A 24,274-nucleotide genomic window follows, 5' to 3' on the forward strand; every position below is an offset into this window, starting at 1 on the left:
TACAGAAATATTTTGGCTATGCCACTGAGCTAGAGAACTCCCTCTCAAGCTGTAATTAAAAATTCTAGCCGGGAAGGGTCAATTAAATCATCAAGTTACAATGAGACACTGAGCCCAATCAAAGCAATTTAACTTTTGCTGGTTTACAGAAATTTTATTACGAAACATCTTAACTTAATTACCAGCCATACAAAGATTATGATATATGCCAAGAATACAGGAATGTTAATTGGTAAGAAAAACATTTTAATTATTTTTATTTTGAAGGCCATGAACTACATTAATGTCAGTATCAACAGTATAACTGATAATTCAGTTGACATTACTAATTATTTTATGTGTTCTAAAAGTATGTAAATATATTTGATTGATAATATATAGAGAAAAGAAAACCATAGCAAATTTCTATAAAACACGAAAATGAAACTAGATACGAAGTACTTCTTCACTGAAATTGTCCCCAGACTTGGACTGAATCAAGTAATTTTAGTAGTACCTACCTTCGCAGTACATTCCCTCGTAGTCATCTGGGCATCTATGTTAAAATAGGAAGAAAAATGATAAACATGAGCGCCATTATCCAAAAAATGAGAATTAAAATTAAGAACTATATTTACAGAATATGCAGAATTCATAGAATCCAAGAACGTTCTGCCATCTTTTTTCACGGATTTTTTTTCTTCTGCAAAATTAATGATTTTCTTTACAGTAAACAGAAAATGAACATAGAAACAATGAAAACATTTACCTGCATATTGGTTGCAAGTATTCCTCAGTACAAGTCGCTCCGTTTTCACAATACCCTTCACACATATTACCAATTTCAGAGACATCCAACACTAAAACACGAACGATAAAACATACTACATGATTATTTAACAAAAACACACATCCATTTCTAAGATAACTAACTTAAATCTAGCACATAATATAATAGAGAAAGGTAGAGAGACGTTTTGGGCAGAACAGTTTGAATATATTACTTTTAATAAGTAATTTTTTTTCAGGAATGCGACATTCAATATCTCCTACCTGACGATATAGTAGTCAAATGTTAAATCTTAAAGCAGTATTATATAAAATTGTATGTTTAGGATAATAATTAATGTACAAATAATAACATGATTCGATATTAATATACAACATACAAGATAAAATGTATTATCTCCAACAAACACGAAGAAATTACAAAGCTCGCAAGGAAGAAATTGTACAATTCAAACAAATTACATTAACATTTATAAAACAACTTGAAAGGTTTGAACATTTTAAAAAGGATATTATACTAAAATGGGAATATAGTTTGTAACGGATATGTGTTATTCAATCACAGTATGAGGGATATATTGGTTGATTATAGCACTCATAAAATTGGAAATATTTTGAGAGCAAACATAATATTAAACTTCGTATAGCCATTTACTCACGTGTAGCAGATACCAAATTCAACTGCACTGACCCAGTACCCATTAGTTGTTCCTCAACGAACGTTTGATTTATTGATGATCCAAGAACAAAGTATACTGTGAACACTGAAATGACACTACCCTCTTGGAAACCGATTATGTAGTTTCCGAGATAATCGGTGATATTTACAAATGTATCATCAATCTAGGAGAGTAATTAAGACATGCTTACCAGTTTAATGATTTTATTTTGTCCGTGTTTGGTTTTATTTTAACCTGACTAGCATAAACAAAAAATTGTTATTGTCTGATGAAGTGTAAGTAATGATACTATTAGTCTGCGGTGGCCATATTTTTGTTTTTTGTTGCTAAGACTAAATAAAAGTTTCAATCTCATTTCATTTACTTCGTCCAAAAAACATTAAAATTGACAAACACAAGATAACAGAGAGCAAAAACAAAAAGTAAACTGAATCACTGTCTAGTGGCTCTCCGATGCCAATGAGAAAATAAATTAAATTAGCATAAAATATTTAAGTAAAATAGGCCAATCAATAAAATTTTAAATTTAAAAATATATATGTACAAAATCATCAGTGAAATCGGTCAAAATACAATAAAATAATTTAAAAAAATGCAGCGAGAAACAAAGTTAAAAAGTTCGTTTTACAATGGTAAAATTCGAGACGATAAATTAAAATAGAATTATTGCTTAGGATAAAATAGTTTTATAATTCCGATAAAAGATTTATTTCCGAAAACAAGTTCATCTCGAACAAGTTGAAACATATTAGGCCTGTAATAAAGAAGCTCCCCGAAGGTTTAAAGTGAATTAAATTGTAGTGGGCACCCAGAAACATCGAAGTGAAATATATAATGGGTAAGTTGGCTTACAAAGTTTGACAAAGTTGATGAGTAGTTTTGGTATATTATAGATTCCTTTTTATTCAGGTCGTCTGTCCATTCTGGCTGTCCATTGTTGATTTTACTGATAGTTCCTGTAACTCTAAACGTCTTTGATTCTAGAAGGAATGAGCAGACATCAAAAAGTGCACTAATGAATGAATATTACAACTCGTTTCAGTCCAATTTTATGGTTAATTAGCACAATAATATGAATACACAAGAACGTAGACGACGATACCTCTAATGAATATAGATATGTTAAATATTAGAAGAGGATTTCATTATTATATTTCAATAATTATAGGTACAAAAGTAACTTACTAATTAATGTCACTCAAGTTGATGACCTCTTTTAGTGCTCGACGACGGCTTTTTTTTTTTTTTTTTTTTTTTTTTTTTTTTTTTGGTGCTGTCCACAGAGGCATAACTGGGCATCCCTCTCCAATGTACTTTGCATTACACTATTATTTAAAAATGAGTCCATTTGTAAACAAACATACCTGAGCAGTCGCCGTCTCTACTCGTGTTCACAAATCCAATATCACAAGTACAATAATAGCTACCATCTTCATTTACACATCCCTCTATATGCTCGCCATTACATGGAGACTGTTCTTTACACTCGTCGATATCTATATATATTTTTAACATAAATCAAAACATGTTCAAACATTTATATTCTAAATACAACTTAAATAGTAATATGATAATATATCTTTGCGAAGACATACATATTGTTTGCTTTCGTTACTAAAAATACTATGTACATCATCTGTTAATTAATATTATGCGAAACACGTTACTGTATTTTGAAATTATTCGAAATAAAAAAACAAAAATAAACTAACAAAACAAAATAATAATTTTATAATATTGGCCAACATATTTTAAGAAATAAATTAGCCTAATTACCAATACAGACAAAGTTGTCTTCAGATTCAGAGTATCCAAGCGAACAGTCTGCGCATGTGTAGTTGTTATCTACCCCGTTAAATACACACCGATCGAAGTTTCTATCTCTGCAATCATCAGTGTTTTCTTCACACGGATTTATAACTGAAATATAAGTAAGGCCTCATGTAAAACAAGCTTATTTTCCTTCTTTAAATTATACTGTCTCTAAGTTGAAAAAAAAAAACTATAAACACCAGCAATGATTCAAAATAATAATTTCCTGATGATGACATAATTAATGTCGAAATATTGAATCCCAACACGATGGCGTGTATTTCAATACTTGGAGTATGTATTATACTTTCTTATCTGAGATTAATCAGTGGACCTTTCGGTTTCAGCAATGATACCGGTATGTAAATATTTTATTTGCATATAATTGTATATCTAAGTAACCTTTTTAGTTCTTAATTGAAAAAACCATGTCCTTAGGCTCAAAATCTGGTCAAAACTCTTGGATTTGAGTTTCTTAACATGCCTTAAAATCACAATGTATACAAGTTCGAGATATAGCTTTCTAAAAACTATTCACAAACGGTTGTATCTTATAGATGATCATTGATCACAAGAGACAATGTCAAAATTGTGACATCAATCTAGAATTACCACAAAACTTCGTGGGCAAGTGATTATGTCCCGGGTACTATTTCATTACGTTTCGATTAGAATATTTATACAATATATATACCTGGCACATCAACATATAAGCTACTGAGTTCTACGTAGCTATCAGGTACTAGCAAATTTCTGTTGTTCCCTTCTAGTCCATCTAAGAACACTGTTTTTGTGTCATCTATCGTAAGGTTGGTGTTTGGGATCAGATCAATTCGAAAATTGACGTCAACAACGGATTCCATGATGATGAATGATGACACCCCGACTTCTAAGAACTCTTCCCGTACTGAACTACGATTGAATAGATCGAAAACCTGCAATTGAAAAATATAAAAATGCTCATATGTCACCATTTTAACTAATTTAAAAGTCAGCAGTAAGATCGTTAGTTCTATGTTTTTATTTGGTTTACCCTTTGGTAAGGACTTGAATTTATTATCACGGAACTAATTACTTGATTGAAAAGGCATTTTATATTTATCATTGTTTTTGTTGTTGGTAATATCTAGGATATTTTTAGAAGCTCTTTGATTGTAACTTGACAGTAATGAACCTTTAATTTAATAAATACATAAAAAATGATTATAGAAAAAAAAAATTCGATGAAATTTTAGCAGAATAAAGATGTTCATTATTCTTTTTTTGCAATGGAACATATATTTTCAAACCAACAAACAAGATTCAGTAATCTGAGATTACAAATCTTCACCTTGTTGTGCCATACCTATATACAGAAAAAATAATGGCCTGCGCTTGATCCGCTCGAGTCGGCTCGGCCTAGCCAAACGAGGCCTATCATCATAGACCTCAATCAATCATCAATCGGGTGAGTTTGCACGCCGGCCGGACTTCCTCTAGTCCGACCGCCAGAATTTGACACGTACCCCTACTCTGGAGTCGGCTCGGTATAGCCAAACGAGCCAAAAGATTCGCTCGAGTTGGCTCGGTCTTTATTATGCAGCCAGGAAAATATGTAAATAACATTCTAAAATCTGCATCTTACATCCGATCACCACAAAATTGGAGGAGGACTGAAATATATGTAACATTGCCAATGTGTGAATGTTTAAAGTAAATCCGTATACTAGTTTTTGAGTTATGCGCCTGGAAGGACACACAAACACATACATGCGCGCGCCAGTGCAATACCCTTCACCTCTGTTTGGGAGAGGCAGTAGATGCATCTTAAAAATGATGTTTGCTGTAATCGAATAACAATATTGTAGAACTAAACTGAGCTTACATCTTTAGCTAAGCTAACTTGCATCTGCTCGGTCTCAATGTCTTGATCAGTTGAGCCTATTTTAACACCTTTTACATCTGTGAACTCTACTTTTAATTCTTGTGTAGTTGCAACTAGAAAAGAATACAAATTTTATTCAGAATGTGATTACATGAGGTTTCATTCATTCGTACTGACTGATAAAATATTAAAACTCCTAAACACATCTAAAGCATTGAATATACACTTCCAATAAAAGGCAAATAAAAAAACAATTACTTTAGATTTTGTTGATGTACAGATGGTTTACTATGAAAATTCTACAATTTTTCTTTCAAAAAATTCGAAAGTCTATATAAAAAGTAATATTAACCCAATAATGCACCTGTTATGTCGAGAAAACTGATTAAAATCAGCTTCCTATATTTTGAAATATACAACAAGTAATTCAAATATTGAATTCTTTTGTTGAAGTTTGTTCACATAGAGTATACTAGAAAGCATACCACATATACTACCCAACTAAAATATACGCTCTACCAAGAAGAATCATGTATTTTCTATTCTAATCGCTTGTAACTTCTATTGAGTTTATTTTTTCATTGATTGTTATTAACAAAAATTACAATGTTTAGATACATGCATAGGCATAACCTTGCTGGAGGTACGCATACAGCCCTTAAACCAATATAAGGTTATGATTTACGTGTACTGGCTCTATGTGAGATACAAATTAAATAATAATATTTGATTATTACATAAACGATTCAAATGTTACCATAATGCTATACAAACCTGAACATGGTAAATTTGGGACGTCACGGTAGTATCCTGTCTGGCAAATACATTCAAACCCACCTACTATGTTGTCACACTTTTCATAGAGGCTTGAGTCGCACGGATAATCATAACACTCATTAATATCTTTAAAAAACAGAATAAAAACAAAACAATGTGAACAAAAATATGTAAATAAAACATGTTTTAAAGTAAATGGATTGCATTGAATTTATTGGTGTGAAAACCCCTTGATGTTTGAATGTTGTATAGGCCGAATTTAAATTGAGAAGCCTGATAAAAGTACTTGAGAATGCATGTTGGTAACAGAAATGTCTAGGTATGCTGTTTAGGGAGATTCCAATGCATTTTGTTGTGGTTATGGTGTTTGTCTGGTAGTGCAGTCTGAACACGTTTTCTTTATTCTTTATATTATGCTTTGTTGTTTTAAGATATGGATTTCTGTATGAAATAAAAGACTGATTATTTTGATTTACTGATTATGTAATACGTCTATGTTTGGAAATTCCCAAAAGAATGTAGTAAAATATTGTTCGACTTACCTTCACAATGCGTTCCATTACCAGTAAACCCTTTGTTACAAACACAGTTGTACGAGCCGTCTGTGTCAATGCAACTGGCTCTGTCGCGCGTATCACAATCATCGAGATTATGAAAACATTCGTTTATGTCTAAAAGAAAAATATATGACATATTAAACTCTCAAACTTATTCCTTTGCTTTATAATTTTAAATTGTATTTTAATTGTATTATTTTAAAGAGAAAACTCCTTACGAGTTGAAGTAAGAACAGGCAACAAGTGACACTTGAAAAGTTACAGAACTTGTGTTTGTTTCTTTTTTCGGGTATAATTAACTATGGTAATTTAACTGTACACCACCATTATGTAGGTTTACGTAATAGTACTTACTAATACACGAGCCTTGGTTGTCACCACTATACTCAGAGCCATCATATCCGTCCTTACATACACAATAGTAACTACCATTCTCGTTAAAACAGTCTGCGTTAACACCACAAACCGATTGGCCGGACACGCATTCATTGATATCTAGAATGAATTAAAAAAAAAACATGTATGTTAGTGTGTCTGGTACTGTATTGTAGAACTCTCGTGTACACTTTTATAATATTATTAGATTAAATTGTTTTGAGAACTTGTAAGCAATCAACTTAGTCCCAAATTCCCATAATTCGATCAAAACGATTTTGAAAGACTTAGACAACCCGTCTGCAGTACTTTCCATCGTTTTAGATTATAGCTTAAAGCTATTGAAATTGTACCGCGTTATTCTGTCTTATCAGTAATTTTGTCTAATATTTCTGAAAATAAACTTACCGATGCAATTATCATTTTGGTCTTTAGAGTAACCATCACTACATATGCACAAGTATGATCCAATTGTGTCCTCGCAAACTGTATTCACGCCACATGTAGTTGGATTAAGACATTCGTTGTAATTTTGGCACGTGACACCGTTTCCATAGAAACCAGTGTTACAGAAACACATGAATGACCCCACTGAGTTTGTACATGTCGCATTTGCGTGACACTCGGAATCTTCAGAACTCTGATCACATTCATTGATATCTAAAGAAACAAAAAAAAAAAAAAATAAAAAAAAAAAAAAAATATTTCTGAAAATAAACTTACCGATGCAATTATCATTTTGGTCTTTAGAGTAACCATCACTACATATGCACAAGTATGATCCAATTGTGTCCTCGCAAACTGTATTCACGCCACATGCAGTTGGATTAAGACATTCGTTGTAATTTTGGCACGTGACACCGTTTCCATAGAAACCAGTGTTACAAAAACACATGAATGACCCCACTGAGTTTGTACATGTCGCATTTGCGTGACACTCGGAATCTTCAGAACTCTGATCACATTCATTGATATCTAAGGAAACAAAAAAATAAATAAATAAAAAAAACAAAATAAAAAAAAACAACAGAAACGTAATAAGCTAACTAGGCAAATTCAGCTCTAATTGGTTATAGCCTGAATAATAATAATAAAACAATATATAAAACCCAAAATATACTATATTTTGGGGCATATAGTTAAAAAAGCCCCCCCCCCCCCAAAAAAAAACGGGAAAAAAAAACCAGTCAATTCCCGCAAGCACCTTACCTGTGCATATGGTACCATCTTCATTGACACCGGTGTAACCAGTTTTACACTCACATTTAAATCCTCCAATAGTATTTATACAAACACCATTTACGTCGCATCGATCTCCTGAAGTGCATTCGTTAAAATCTATAAAAGAATTCATAAAAGTATCATTTGTTGTTTGATGTTATTCAATATTAAAAATTATGAAATGAGATTCAAGATTCAAGATTCAATTTCATTGGTGTATAAATTGACAAACGAAAAATATACAATAAAATAGTAAATTGAAAACGAGTAAAACAGGAGCCTATCTTTCAGTATTAGAAAAAAATAAGAGTGGAATACTTCCTTAAAGCATAAAAAATAAAGGTAACCCATTGAACTGCAAAATGTGTGAATGTTTTTTATTTAGTTTTCCAGTGCCTACCTAATGGATTCTAACTAGTGGATTATTTCAAGTATTCTCTTACACATTGCTTAATTGGAGCTATATTTTACTTGCATGTATCCAATACTACTAATTATGACCTTGTCACTGATGTTCCTTGCTCTTTAAAATGTTTTTTTGTTTGTTTGTTAACTGCACTCACACGTTCTTTTTAAAAACAACCGTAAAACCATCAAACGTGTCGAAAACGCAGAGTATCGATACATCGTATCTTTCTTTATTGTTCTGTCGTGGATGAAGTTGATACTTTGTTGTAATACATATAAATAAATGAAAGCGAGGTTTACCTTCACATTGATCACCATTCTGTATAAATCCAGTGTTGCATTCACATGTAAAAGAGCCGTTCGTGTTGTGACAGTTACTATTGTTTGGACACGAGTAACTGACCTCACATTCATTAATATCTATAGTAAAACAGTAATCACTTACCATATTAGTTACGATAGGACTAAACATTTTGAATATATATATATATATATAAAATTCAAATTTGTCTGCTGCGATCATGGTTTTGAAAAGTTATTACCGTGACCTCGAGCAGTTGATAAAATCATTTCGACAATTTTTATGGGATTACTGCATCTGCCGATGGCCCGTCGTGGTCAAACACGTCCATCATTAGAGACTGTTGACACTATCATTACTTTCTTTAATTGTTATGCAATTTATTGTCCTTTTGATTCCATTGTGTGTGATTTAATTGTAAAGTAATTTGATATTTTGTGATATTTTTTATTGTATGTTTTCTCCATATCTGGAGGTATTTTGAATTAAATTAAATTTTGAATTAATTCTCTTTGTAAAATTGTTTATTGAGCTCTATATATACGGTATTCATAGATTTTGCTAAAATCTGAACCATCCCTTTGAGATTTTAAAACATGTCCAGTTCGACCTAAATGTGGTCATTTATCAGCTAAATAAGTGTTCCTTTTTTAAATATAATTTTACCAGCAATAGATTTCATTATTATAGACTAAGTACGTCTGCTGTGCAAATGAACTTCAAATATGTAACAAGTCATGTGCAATGAATACATTTGAAAACTTGATACGGTGTAATTTTCTTTTAGTTGCCTCTAACGTCTGCGTATGGCAATTGACAAGCTGGCGTAAGTTTTTTTCTTTAAATTTAAATTATAATACGTCGATGCCTTACCATAACATTCATACCCAGTACCAATGTATCCACTTGAACACGTGCAGTTGTATCCTCCTTCTGTGTTTCCACAAATGGCATTGCTTGAACAATTATTTATAGCCAAGCATTCATCAATATCTGAAATAATAATAATAATAATAATAATAATAATAATAATAATAATAATAATAATATAAAAGTGTTTGTAGAATACATATTTTGCGAATGTAAAGTTGAGACAAACGTTGAGATTCAAACACAAGTCGACTCATTGAATACCGTTCGGTTACTCGGCCAGTCTGGCTATAGTGCCGCTGGTATTACCCATTTCGTCTTTCCCATTAGATAATTGATAAACATTACGTAGTCCTAATAAAAGTAAACTCCAAACCAAATGATTATATAAATATTATAAATTAAGCCAATTAATAATATTTAAAATAAAACAAAAGTGACTCCAAATAAAAAAAGCGAGGCCATATTACTTAACCTTTTGACTTTATTTAATCATCATCAGGAATGATGCTTGGTAAAGCTAAACACTATGTTTCGACTATATACGTTAGTTAGATCTGTGGAGATCCAATATTGTTTTATTGTTTCATATTGATTTGCCAATTGGCCTATGTATTGTCAACAAAGTAAAACGAATTTATATGTTCTCTCAGAACAAATTAAAATAAAGATGTTTGATAAATTGGTTGGTTGGTTGGTTGACAGGTAAATACAGAATGAAACTGAGGTTGTTGTGCATAAATGACCTATGACATACCTCTGCATGTTCTGAAGTCAGAGTCAAGCTCATATCCTTCTGAACAACTGCATTCATATCCACCAATCAAATTTGAACAAAACATTTCACAGGTGTTGTTTCCAGCACATTCATCCATATCTGAGAATGACAAACGCTTTTCATTTAATTTTTTTTATATTTAATAATCATCCAACCTCAAACAGAAAAAAACTTAAATTATAAACATACGCGAAAAAAAAAATAAATACTAATTATGATCACCAAAGAGGTACATTAAATTTGTGTAATGGGTGGCGTCATGAAAGCAAAGTATAAATGTTACAAATATCTTTGTGTACCCATAACAGGTTATATAATTTTTTTAAAATTTAAACGTCAAGATTAAAGTTGTTGAGAAATACATATTGTAACCAGCTAAATTCGAAACTAAGTCTCTTCGGTTAATCATCAGTACAGCCTTTTTTTCATTATTACTGTTACTGTCACATAGCTCTCCTTAGTATTTAATTAATAGCACTTTCAATGTTACAAAATTACAATATTTACATTATTATATCAATAAAAAGCCCTAATTATGTTGTTTGTCCCAATATTCATAAAATGAAAACCTGTATACTACCGGCATTTCCTGCTTACCTTTACAGGTTGAATTGTCTGTTAATTCAAAACCCAAATTACACAAACATTCCTCTACTTCATTTCCTTTGTAACAAGTTCCGTTTTCACAGTTAACGTCGCACGGTGATATTGCTGAATATTATAAAATACAATATAATATCTCTATATATCATTCAACAATCAATCAATCAATCTTTGTTTTTGAAAATGTTCACGAATTTGAATCTAAACTTCGCCAACATTATTTTCACACCTAATATTTTAATCTACTAATTTTTTTATATCGTAAACTCTTAGTTAATCTATTAGTTAATTTATTGCATTTAAAGTATTTATTTATTAAAGAGCAGGTTGCTTGTTAGAGGATTCCCTTAGATAAAATAGTATTAACAATAATAATATATTTATTAATATATTAAATTATTTACATACCGGTACACGTCACGCCATCTGATTCAAGTTGAAAACCTTCTTGACAAGAGCAAGTATAGAGTGGAACAGAATTACTACATACTTGAGTACATTCACTGATGCCAAGCAGACATTCGTCGATGTCTGAAAACAAAAATGGTATGTCATTTTATATTGCATAATACAATAATGATGCTTAATTTAGTTTTGATTATGCTTGACAAATGGTAATTTAATAGGCGTAACCAACCTTGGCAGCTCTCCTGGTTCTGTATGTAGCCTGGGTTACAAACACATTCGTACGTCCCTGGTAAATTTACACATGTGGCACCTGATCCACAAAGCATCGCATTGTCAGCACACTCATCATAATCTGAAAAAAATATATAAAGCAAACGCTTGTGTTACACAATTGTCAAAAAATGACGATAATATTAATAACAATATTAGAATATGAAATCAGTATTTTTGCTGACATTTTAGCAGGTATCCAGGTATACTTTCCAAGCATCAAGGTTCATCAAGAGCTGTGGCGGAAACAGAGTGGGAGGTTGGATATGAGTTTTAAAAAAACACTTCTCTCCGTGGGACGAGCATGGACCCCAGTCGTCAAACCTCACTTGAAGTCGTCTGTTAATTTGCCAAAAGTTATTTCTAACAATCCTGAACAATTCTATTATATATATATATATATATATATACTGACTTGATAAAGGGTTACGCCCGAAAGATCATATAGACCTACTTACCATTACACTTGTTGTCATCAAGGTAAAAACCAGTGTTACACCTACAATCACTAAGAACTTCAATACACGTAGAATTACCCGGACACTCCTTGGTGAGGCATACATTTAGTTCTTGGTAATAAACAAATAATTATTCAATATTTAGTAAAAGTTTATTTGGCCTACTAATTTCATTAAAATATTGTATTGGCCATTATTATATATTTCGTTATTTACAAAATATTGAAATATATTCCACTTCTCAATATGCATTTCTATTAGATATGTCACATTAAAAAAAATCAATCTCAAAGCTACGAACTATGGTAATTTTATTGCTGTCTGTGCAGATGCCTCAACCAACTGGGAAACTGGAGCTTCGTTAGGAATTCATTTTCGGTTAGGAGCAACTGATTTTTTACACTCTTGCACAGGCTTAGAACAGCGCTAGTTCTTTATGTATTGAAAATTACAGCTATATTGTATAATAATGTCAAAACTTACTGTTACAAATCTTCCCATCTCCCTCAAATCCTTCGGTGCAATTACATATATATCCTCCCGGTAAATTAATACAACTGGCATAGCGGTTGCAGTCATTGGATATCTGACATTCGTTGATGTCGTCACACTGCGTTCCATTACTGGTAAACCCTGTGTTGCATTCACAAATGTACGACCCTTCGGTGTTTGTACAAACCGCATTTACGTCACATACATCAGGAGTCATAGAACACTCGTCAATATCTATGAGACAGAAATTTATATAAAAAAACGCTTTTTATTTATCTGCAGCTTATTTAATATAAAACATAATGTCCGTCGAAAATAAATCTCTTTACGCCTGTATTCTCAAAACGAACTGTAGTCGAACTTTTAACTAGAACTTCATCTAGTCCCAGTTGCAACTCAACTTTGTATTTATAAACAACGTAGACGGCTGGCAAGCAACGACTACTAAACTAACAGTGAAAAGAGCTAATTTTAATAGCAGACGAAATTTTAGAGATCCGGTAACGCGGATAAATATTAAGCTGCCGTCTCTCGTTTTAAGAACACTGGGTTGTAGTTTTATTTTTTGTATTATGCCAAATGTTGTCAAACTATACTCCCCGCTTTATATATCATGTTTTTTCACTGTTGTTAAATTTAATTCTTGTGTCCTTTTATTTGATATATTATTTTTTTAAATCTTAAATGATATCGACAGGGCGTCATATACAGTATACGTCAACAGGGAATTAATGCAAAGAGAAAATATCAGCGACGGAATGTAAATGTAGAAATATTTTACATTAAATCTCATAACACACTGCTGGTATATAATATTAAATGATAATGTAAAAGAACTACAGTAGGCCTATACAAATTAGGTCTTAGATTGTAAATAGACGTCGAAGGATTACTAAACGAACCACAAGAAGTGTTAAAATTTTATTGCCTGTTTTGAGTTTTAATGTATATTTAGCCATTTTAATGTAGGCCTATTATACTTATATGGAACTACTGTTTTTCAATGACTTGAAAATGTACCCACTGCTATTTTCATATTGGACGAATGAATTTGAATCTGAATGTAAGTAATTAGGGGATCATCATATTTTATAAATGATATTTTATAAATCCAGATATGCAATGGAGAAGGTGACATTCAAACAAGCAAAACTACAACTACGTGTAGAATGTTTACAGAATATTCACAGGACGTGTTAAAAAAGTGTAGGATATTTTAAGTCAAAAACACATGGTAAATCTATCTACTTGATTGTTCATTGCAAAAACCCAATTCGTAGTTTTAACTGCGCATGCCCGTATCCAAGCTCAATCTATAAATTATGTTGTGCATATATTTATGTCGACTGATCTTAAAGCGAGAATGCGCAGTTCAAATACGAATTGGCCTATTGGTTGCTGCTGTCTTGTTGCATTCCCTATAGAATTGCGTCGGCAGACGACAGTCGGTACAGTATATGCCCGGCTTTGGAATGAGGAAACACGAAAGCAAGCTTACCTATGCAGTTGTATCCATCTCCTATGAAACCAGTTCGACATTCACACATATACGACCCAATGACATTGAAGCATGTGGCTTGCTCATGACAACCATTGTTAATGAAACATTCGTTTACATCTTTAAAAATGAACAACAAAATAAGAATTTCAGATCAGTGTTATAATTACTGAAAAATGGCTTAGCAGCTACGGACATATATTAGGTCGAAACGCAGAAAAGACACAAAAATATATGATTAGATAGCCTGTCAGTTATCTTATGCCTTGTAATCTAATACTTCGTCAGTTGTATTTAGAACTTTTAATAAGTTTTTACCTTCACAGATCAAACCATCACCCACGTAACCATCGTTGCACGTACAAGTGTAAGACCCGGCTGTATTGTTACATTCAGCATTGCTACTACAGTTGTTCATTTCTGCGCTGACACATTCATTAATATCTGAAGAAAAGATGAATTTTAAGAGTTATCTTAAATAAAACAAATGTATTAGGCCTACCCATAGAATATGCTAATTTTGAAGTTTAATTATGGGCACTGCAAGCGTACTCCAATATGTGGTTCTACAGTAGTTATATATTGTAGATATATTTTAAATTAAACAAATATGAAAACCAAATTGTTAAATTACATTATAATGGCAAAACGGTAAAGCAAACACTACAGTATAGTATAATATCTAGTGTAAGTAATACGCAGGTAAGCAAGACAAAACTTGTAAACGTAATAGTATTCTGTGAATGCACATGTCATCCCCACATAAAAAAAAATGGAGCAGATCTGAATAGAAAACATTGTTGTTTATTGAACAACTAAAGATTGATTCACACTATCAATTTCAAGTGGCAAATCTGTGTGATTTTTCCATATAGGCACAGTTTTGTCATTATCACACTCATATACAATATAGGCAAGTAATAGGGATGTGCCCCTTAAAACCTACATACATTTCCTATTATTTTCGTATTACATTTGATTTATCATGTTAAAATAGTTAATACATATTACACATTAAATAATCGCTATGGATATTATTCTACCGATTTCATGAAAGTCAGAGGTGTTGATAGGTGGAGCTGGCTTCACCCTATTTACGTCAGTCTAATAATATATCAGAGGAAAACAGTTTTAACTTACCCACGCAGTCACTTGATTCTTCAAGTTGCTGAAGTCTGTAGCCAACATAACATTCACATTCGTAACCTGGTGCCGTATTCTGACAATCCTGCTTACAGTCATGGGTTAAAAGCTGACATTCATCAACATCTGTGAAATTAAAAGACTTAAAGTAAATATTTTGCAAAGAAATAATATTTTGATCGCAAATGTCATGATCAGCGTTGGTTAGATTTGACCACCTGCACAAAATATTGTCAAAGTTTGGAATATGTTGTTTAAATAGATCTAATAGCGTAATAGGTGTCATGCAGACGAGGGGCTTAATTACCGGTACTCATTAAATAGGTCTGTGTCATAGAGGTGTTATAATGACCCTATACAAATTCGCGTTAAAATAAACATTTTAAGAATACAGACCCCAACATTTTGCCCCATTGCCATCGAATCCCATGGGACATTCTGAACACGTTGCATCTTCGGCAGGTGGAGAGTTGTCTAGACACGTAACGCCCGGATAGCAATAGTTTTCGGAGCATGCGTCGTATACGTTTCCGCAATCAGAACCAATGTAGCCAGACGGGCAGTCACACTCGACAAGCTTTGGATTGGAAAACAAGATTGAAAAATGGAATATTTTAGGTAAAATGTTATCATTTAATTTATCTCGTCACTTAAAAATTATCTCGTCCCTTAAAAATATAATAGAAGTCCTACATAATATTTCAGGCTTACTGTAACATAATCAAGCTTTAAATTAGTACAATAATATCTACTTTTCAGGACCACCACAATTACTTATAAGGCAACAACAGGAAGTTAATTGGATTATCTCTGATTTGAATTCACATTACATTTTCCAAAGAGGCATATTAAACATCTCTACAATCATCATGTGACAATTTGAGCCGCTTCATACAATTTTACATTATTTTATTAAATAGATGTTATCATAATATAATTTTAAAAGTGAACAATCTTACAGCAAATTTATCAGCAGCGACATTAGATTCAGGCCTCTGTTGATCATAATTACAAATTCCACCGTTTTTGCATTCACATACGAAAACGTTCGGCTGAAGAGCAACCGTTGCAGAGCGTTCATCACTGGCGATAATTGTAATTTGCGCCTTTGAAGTGTTTAGTGGTGTCCACGTAAACAAACCAGCTGGCATAAACAAATAATAACATGCCATTATTATATAACATACGTTAACAATATTCAACTACGAAAAAGTATACCCGGAAATATATACTATAGTGTGAACGATACGTAATCATTATATTTTATACATGAACTTTGAAAGGGCACAGCCAAAAGTACACTTGAACAAAATTCGTCAGATTATGCAACAAACAAATTACATATTCAATGAATTGTTAAATATAATTAAAAATGCGAACGACGATCAACTACAAGCAATGCAAGTAAACAAGTAGGTAATGTCGTAGGTTGTAATACCAGAATTATAGTATGATAAACTTACAATCCGATTGGATACTTGCATCATTTGTATTCGTTAGCAACGAATACGTTACATTTCCTCCTTCCGGATCCCTAGCAGTGATATTAAGTTTCACTGATTGGTTAACCTGCACCTTTATTTCCTGTGGTCCGTCAATTATGTATGGTGGAAAGTTCTCTGTAACAAAGAAGCGAAAGAAGGAATAGCATCAAATTAAATTAATGAAGATCTTAGTTTATTCCACTCTGGGAATTTGATAGACTCGATGCACATACACTGGGTTATTTTAAAGGAAAAAAAAAATTAGACAGCATGTTATTGTAAAATATGATGAAGACGATAACAATGCTAAAATTAATACTAATAACAATAATAATAATTATTATTTCTGAAACTATTAATAAAACCATTCAAATCCATGGGCGCTATGTACACGGTATATTATATAACTCTCTAGAATGTCATTGCACTTAATTGAATGATTCCAGTAGTTTGGACGTCCTTCTTGTATGTTATTTATATAATGTTCTTCCAAATTTCCAAAATAACATTATATGTACTTACCAAGTTTTTCAGCGGTATCCTTGTTTACATCGTTTGTTGTCTTCGTATTTTTGGCAATGTCCTCGTTTCCAGTGACAAGTCCGTCGTATAGGCAACTTACGTCCGTCCCACATATATTTGTAAAATTAGCTTGACTCACTGTCGACACAGATGCCAACACTTCGTCTAAGAATATCGGTGTGAACCCTAAATTATTAAATGTGTTCCAGCTTTCCCCTTGCATGTAATAAAACAGGGACGAGTTTTGCGTAGTTCTCCCTACAATCAGAAAATGGAGAGTTTAAATCGAAATGTAATGTTAAACTCCTAAGCCTCCAAACGCGACTGGTGCACATTGGTCGATCGACCAAATTAGTTTTCGCTCATTGTGTGCGCTTGCGGTAACGCCATTAATTTTCGCTGACCGTCGGTTACTTTGAATAGATAGTGTCAAAGAACCGCGTTGGATGCTTACGTCGACGCTACAGATTCAATATTGGCTTTATATTGCATAAGTGGTTAGAAGTTCAAATGCGTAATGAAAAGGTATAAAGTATTAATTTCAATACAATTACTGTATATTAAAAGCATTAGAACGTTAGAACAACTTAAAAGTAGATGTGTTCAATTTATAGAACATATAATATTATGTTCCATCATGTTATCGGCGGGTTTACTTATTGCAAGATGTACGGTAAGAAAAAAAAAATGATGCATAGTGGCTCTATACTACTAAACCAAATAGGTATAAAAATAAAAATGTGTATATCTCCTTGGATTAACTATATTCCGTTGCTTTATATTCATTAGATGTTAATCCACATATTATATTTGTGAATATAAAATTGATGTCAAGCCTGGTTTCCATAAAATCGCTACAGTGTGTCAGAGCAATCGTTTTACTACGTAGCTGTCCCCGACGCAGTTGGGAAGGCTCCCGATTTGACCGACCAGTCAGAATCAAGCCTTTTTTCCTTAAAATCGGTACACTGTAGTATTTTCAGTGCAATTGTTGCACTCCGTAGCTGTCACCGATGCAATTTGAAAGGCTCCCCGATTCGACCGACCAATCAGCATCACCGAAATCTGTCGGTGATTGCGTGTAGCGATTGTATGGAAACCAAGCTATAGAGATTAAATGTTGTCCTACATGTTTCTCCATAAAGAAATATAGCATGTTCACTGCTGTTTGCCGCCAAAATACTTCCATTTTCATAAGTAAAATCATCATCGATGTTACCATTCCAAACTCCTATTTGGAAAATTAAAAGAAAATTATTCAGATAAGAATAAAGAAAATGATGACAACAACAATAGTAAGGATGTTATAATCATCGTTTACTCCCAGTAATGTAACCTTTCATCTTTTTTGTAAAGTATTACAGGATGTACAAATAAGCTCAAATAATAAGCAATTATTAGAGCTACGCATAGTACACTATAGGAAAATTATTATACGACGGTTAGATTTTTATGCTTGAAAAAAATTCCTGAGGGCCTGCAAAGGCCGAAGGAAATTTTTGAATGCATTAAATCTAACCTAAGTATAATAATTTTCCATTTTGTGTACGATGCATGCTCTACCAATTGCTTTATAAGTCAATCGCCGTCTTTTAATTTTATTTTTTTTATAATCAACTGTTGATTGATCAGTATACGTGTGCGTATTTACATTTAGCTGTGCGTATGCTGAATTTTGCTCCTGCAGTACGCGTTTAACTACACATCAGCAGTACGTGTCAGTACGGATAGGTTGAACTATTGTAATTTCTATTGTGTTAGAAAGAACTTGTTTGTAATGCTATTTTGATAGACTTTCGCCAAAGAAATAAACATTTCTTAAATAATTTTGATGTTGAAAATATTTATAGTTGGTCACTCTCGTGTAGATGTTCCTTTTGTAGAGAGTAGTTGTTCTGTTTCTGTACTGTTTTGGGTTGACCAACCTGCATAGGTGTTTAGCACCTGTTTGGTCTTTCCTTGCCATGTTTGCTTGTTGTTTTGTGCTTGGCAGAAATTTGAATAAAATAAATAAATAATTAAAAATTTCAGCATTCGAGAGAGAATACAGTCACTGACGTCGTTTTTGGTCGGTGCATGCAGACAGGTAAAATCGCCTACATATAAATTTGTTACTTGAGTCTTTAAAATAGGTCTAGAATATTCTTATTAAATGTTCAGTTTGTTGTGTTGTGTTGTGAGGGTCCATTGATTCAATAAATTCCTTAATTGTTTATACTTAATATTGAATTTGAAGTAACTTTCTTTGGGTTCTAATTAAATTTGTTTTACGAAAGTAATTTTCAATTACAATTCAATTTTTATAGCGGTGCGCGATGTCTTCGAGGTGACGAAAAAAAAATGAGAAATTTGTTTTTGCACACGAACCTAAAAAAATCAAGCTAAGCGTCCACTAATTGAAAAACTAGTGGACGGTGTAGGGGAATAGGCAAATAACATTGGGAGTTACAGTGATGACGTCACGATTGACTTATAAACAGTTTTAGTAGTTGTAGTCAGTCCTTATTGTTTTGATGTAGTACACCACTATCGATCATCCAGCTAGCACACACAACCAACAACCATTTCACTTATTTTAACACTGAGTAACAGTGTGTGGCTAAATAAGTGAATTGTAGGCCTACAGCAATGCGTCTTTCGTATTCATTGTCTATACTGCGTGGTACAATAGATCAAATAATATTCCATGTTATCAATGGTCAATAGTCATTCTTAATGTTTCACCTTGTAAGAATAATACAAATTCTGTCTTAGTCTTGTTACTCGTACTGTAATGTTGCACTTAAGCTGTTAAAAATGTAAATGAAAATACACTTTACCATAACATTTTGTTTTTAGAAATGTCATTAAGACCAGGGACACTGGTCTTAATGACAGCCGCGGCTCCCCCTTTGTACACAGTGTTGTTTTTAGAAATGTCATTAAGACCAGGGACACTGGTCTTAATGACAGCCGCGGCTCCCCCCTTTGTACACAGTGTTACAATTTTAAAGCTTATTCTTGAGCCAATACAAATTCTTTCCTGGGATCACTCAAAATGAATACTTCTAAAACATGTAAATATGCATCAGTACACGTTATACATAGGCATAATAGAACATAGGCCTAAGCGTGATTTAAAAAAATCTTAAATCCATAAATCTCAGGCCAGGTCTTTTAAGATAGAAATGCGATACTGTGGTTCAATTTCGTTTTTATCCTTTTGCAAGTTTCTTTAAATGTTTGTTTAATAATACTACTACTAATAGTAATAATAATAACAATGATGATGACAATAGTAAAAATTGATATTAATATTAATAACAATAAAAAGTGAAGAAAATTGTGCTAAATGCGAAAAAAATGTTGTGATTGGTTGATTATAATATAGTATATATAGATAAAGCTTAGTAAGCTATAATTATGCCTAAGTTGTCCTGGATATTAAGTAGATCCCTGATTAAAGATCATGAGAAATTTGTTGGCGTTTCATTTTGACTATAATGGTAATGTGATGATGATGAATTTTACTATATAAAAGTGTCATTTCCGGCCATCTAGAGAGGTACTATTTCCTCAAATTTCTCACCTCAGCCCCGGCCATGGTGGGGCTGAGGTGGTTGTGAAATCACGTTTTTGAAGTAGGCCTATGTAAATTACATACTCAAAGACAATGTTTTTAAGCTTTGTTTTCTATGGTATACACACACACATTAATAAGATCTCTATGGTTGTCAAAAATCCCTGATGAAAGATCATGAGAATTTTTTCTGGCGCTTCATTTTGACTAATGGTGATGTGATGATGATGAATTTTACTAAAAGTGTCATTTCTGGCCATCTAGAGGTACTATTTCCTCAAATTTTCTCACCTCAGCTCCAACCATTGTGGGGCTGAGGTGGGTGTCGACTCACAAAATGCCCTCCTCCTCCTCCACCTTTCAAAACAGATCTGTGCCCTTCCCTGGGTATGACATTAAACTCCATCGAGTCGGTCCTGATGTATGTCTTAGTTTTTAGGATGTGATCTGGTTTTTCATGTCCATTTTTCGTGATTATGACTTCTGGATGAAGAATGTTTTGAGCAGAGGTGGATTCAAGCCACCAAAGAATTTTAATTTCTGCTGACATAAAAACCCCTGTTGTAAATATTTTAAGTTCATTAGGGTGGAGTAAACTTAGTGATAAATGGGACGAACAATTGCTCATAATGATTTTCAAATGTTTAAATGGTCATGCTCCATCCTATTTATCTAAGAATTTTGCTTTTAATTATGATTTGCATACGCATTGTACCCGCAGTCAAAGTAAAAACACTCTTATTGAATACACCTGGAATAATATGCAAGGTAAAAGAACTTTTGTTTACCGTTCTACAAAATTATGGAATAAACTCCCGGATGATATTAAAACCAACTTTAAATCTGTGACACTTTCAAATTTTAAGCATTCTATTTCAAATCCTCACCAATAATCCCTGCTTAATCTTACCTGATTTTCTCTTACCTTGCATATCCCCATTTTTATTATTCAAAATTTTGTTTCTACCTATGTTTCTTTTATTTTTATATGTGTATATGTATGTATGTGTATTTTTATATATGTATGTGTGTGTATGTTTGTGTATGTATGTATATTTATATACATATGTATGTGTGTGTGTATGTATGTGTATATGTGCGTATATGTATATGTATGTATGTATATATATATATATATACATTTTTAATTTGTAGTTAAGTTTTTGCTCTCTTTGTTATTTTCTGCTTTTAAAATGTTTTTGTAGATAAGAACTGAACCACTTTGGAAATCAGTACTATGTGTATATTCAGTATAAAGAAAGAATAAATAAATAAAATAAAAAAGCCCCCCCCCCCTTCAAAATATATTCAAATTGAAGTGCGAGAGTGTAATTTCCGGCCATCTAGAGATGCCCTAATCATAAATTTTCTTACCTCAGCCCCAACCATGGTGGGGCTGAGGTGGGTGGTTTCTTGGTCTGTGAAAGTCCCTCCCTGGTTCACCTCTCTTTCGAATTCCTGGATCTGCCACTGTTGATTTATTATATAATTATTTTTGCGCTTATTTATAATGCGTCTATTGCAATTTTCACTTTATCCTCTCAAACAGTCCTAAGAACGTTCAGAGTGCGCTACTTCACAGGGGGATTCGCCCCCTTGATCCCGCCGGTGTCATACGTAATTCGCATAACGGCTCCCCCATTTCAAAATCCTGGCTACGTCCCTGATTAAGACCAATGATCTTGATAACGTTTCAGATAAAGCTGTCTATTTTAGGTCTATGTTTAAACGATTGATAGAATAGTTGTGCAAATATTTTTGTTATGATTTTAATTGAATAAGTAAATCCTTGCCGAGCACAGAGCTCATAGGGCTGCGAGCTTATCTCCAGTTTCTGTGCGTGAAGCGGATGAGAGTGCACTCCTCCTGGGTGGGACCTTGTCCACCACAGGTACGTGACTCACAGCAATATGCTAGTACCCATTGATACAGCTCAGTTATAAAATAATGTAGATAAAGTGCCTTTCTCAAGGACACAAGCTAATGCACAGCGGTTTAAAACTCTGACCTTGAGGTGGTTCGGAAACCAAACCATTTCCACTGCGCTAAACCTCTTCCACAATATTGATTACAGTACTACGTAATTATTTCTGGTTTTATTATTTATTGCATTGAAAGTATCACTTACCTAATAATCCTTTGGTTTTGTTCATAAATTCCTCTGGAATTGAAACTACGATCTCTAGCATGTCGAGTAAAGGCGAAACAGAAATTGCAAACCCAGAAGACCACAGTGCCACAATATAATCTTTGTCATTACTAATTTTCAATTGAACAGAAAAATTTGGATCTTCAGGTGGGATGTAGACACCTGTTCCAAACAGAACAAAGGAAAGACAATTAATTATTGTGCAGACATATATATAGGCCTATATATACAGTGTATATATATATATATATATATATATATATATCAAGATAGCAGTTAACACTGTTAAATTATATAATAATCATCAAAGAAAGGTAAATACAGTGTTAGAATAAGGACATAATAATACATCGTGTAGCATAGCTTTAATGCTATAGTAGTCCTGTAATAAATGAATAAAGAAATAGTGTAATAAAATGACTCTGGCGGGACTCGAACCTGCGACCTCTCGCTGTCAAGGCGAGCGCCATAACCATATATATATATATATTTCATTGGTTCTTATTGCAATGGATGTTACCTCCTCTAGTGTTGCCAAGTCCTCTACTGTTGTCGACGGTATGGTTGTTGCATCAACCAATGTAGTTCGCTTAGCTTCACTTGTTACTTCATCAGCTGTTATCACCTCCTCTACTGTTATCAAATCAGCAACCGCTCTCGATGGTATTGTTGTTATATCAATTAGTGTTGTTAGATCAAATTCACTCGTTAACTCATTAGTTGTGGTATCTATTGATGTTAGCTCCTCTACCGTTGTCAACTCATCTACGGTCGTCGATGGTGTCGTTGATTCATCAAGAAAGGTAGTTTGATCAGCATCACTCGTTACTACAGCGGATGTGATAGCAATGGATGTTACTTTCTCTAATATTTTCATATCATCTACCTTTGTCGACGGTATGGTTGTTGCATCAACAAATGTAGTTCGCTCAGATTAACTTGTTACTTCATCAGCTGTGATATCTATTGAGGTTACCTCCTCTAGTGTTGTCAAATCACCAACCGTTGTCGATGGTATTGTTGTTATATCAATTAGTGTTGTTAGCTTAACTTCACTCGTTAAATCATCAGTTGTGATATATATTGATGTTAGCTCCGCTACCGTTGTCAAATCATCTACTGTTGTCGATGGTATCGTTGATGCATCAAGCAAGGTAGTTTGATCAGCATCACTCGTTACTTCAGCGCTTGTGATAGCAATGGATGTTACCTCCTCTAATGTCGTCAAATCATCTACTGTTGTCGAAGGTATGGTTGTTGCATCAACAAATGTAGTT

General features: G+C 33.0%; 1 protein-coding gene across 1 annotated transcript in view; it reads right to left on the reverse strand.

The window, feature by feature from the left end:
- LOC117113204 (fibrillin-2-like) overlaps window positions 1–23,163 on the reverse strand; it is a 26,641-nt gene extending 3,478 nt beyond the window's left edge. Inside the window, exons 1-30 of the mRNA XM_033256493.1 lie at window positions 22,977–23,163; window positions 18,419–18,520; window positions 17,290–17,547; window positions 16,747–16,902; window positions 16,243–16,427; window positions 15,680–15,860; window positions 15,281–15,409; window positions 14,459–14,584; window positions 14,141–14,260; window positions 12,634–12,876; window positions 12,151–12,261; window positions 11,652–11,774; window positions 11,423–11,545; window positions 11,009–11,122; window positions 10,391–10,510; window positions 9,637–9,756; window positions 8,763–8,882; window positions 8,043–8,171; window positions 7,557–7,808; window positions 6,813–6,953; window positions 6,444–6,572; window positions 5,899–6,027; window positions 5,125–5,237; window positions 3,955–4,195; window positions 3,225–3,368; window positions 2,813–2,944; window positions 2,301–2,428; window positions 1,428–1,611; window positions 749–839; window positions 501–535 (exon numbers count right to left, since the gene is read on the reverse strand). Of these exons, the coding sequence (XP_033112384.1) occupies window positions 501–535; window positions 749–839; window positions 1,428–1,611; window positions 2,301–2,428; window positions 2,813–2,944; window positions 3,225–3,368; window positions 3,955–4,195; window positions 5,125–5,237; window positions 5,899–6,027; window positions 6,444–6,572; window positions 6,813–6,953; window positions 7,557–7,808; window positions 8,043–8,171; window positions 8,763–8,882; window positions 9,637–9,756; window positions 10,391–10,510; window positions 11,009–11,122; window positions 11,423–11,545; window positions 11,652–11,774; window positions 12,151–12,261; window positions 12,634–12,876; window positions 14,141–14,260; window positions 14,459–14,584; window positions 15,281–15,409; window positions 15,680–15,860; window positions 16,243–16,427; window positions 16,747–16,902; window positions 17,290–17,547; window positions 18,419–18,520; window positions 22,977–23,037 (4,240 nt within the window). The 5' untranslated portion in view covers window positions 23,038–23,163. The remainder of the gene's footprint in view (window positions 1–500; window positions 536–748; window positions 840–1,427; window positions 1,612–2,300; window positions 2,429–2,812; window positions 2,945–3,224; window positions 3,369–3,954; window positions 4,196–5,124; window positions 5,238–5,898; window positions 6,028–6,443; window positions 6,573–6,812; window positions 6,954–7,556; window positions 7,809–8,042; window positions 8,172–8,762; window positions 8,883–9,636; window positions 9,757–10,390; window positions 10,511–11,008; window positions 11,123–11,422; window positions 11,546–11,651; window positions 11,775–12,150; window positions 12,262–12,633; window positions 12,877–14,140; window positions 14,261–14,458; window positions 14,585–15,280; window positions 15,410–15,679; window positions 15,861–16,242; window positions 16,428–16,746; window positions 16,903–17,289; window positions 17,548–18,418; window positions 18,521–22,976) is intronic.
- Between the last annotated feature and the right edge of the window lie 1,111 nt (window positions 23,164–24,274).

The sequence above is a fragment of the Anneissia japonica genome, unplaced genomic scaffold (genome assembly GCF_011630105.1).
Source record: "Anneissia japonica isolate Jap-2015-1 unplaced genomic scaffold, ASM1163010v1 scaffold93_len1081246_cov171, whole genome shotgun sequence".
NCBI lineage: Eukaryota > Metazoa > Echinodermata > Crinoidea > Comatulida > Comatulidae > Anneissia > Anneissia japonica.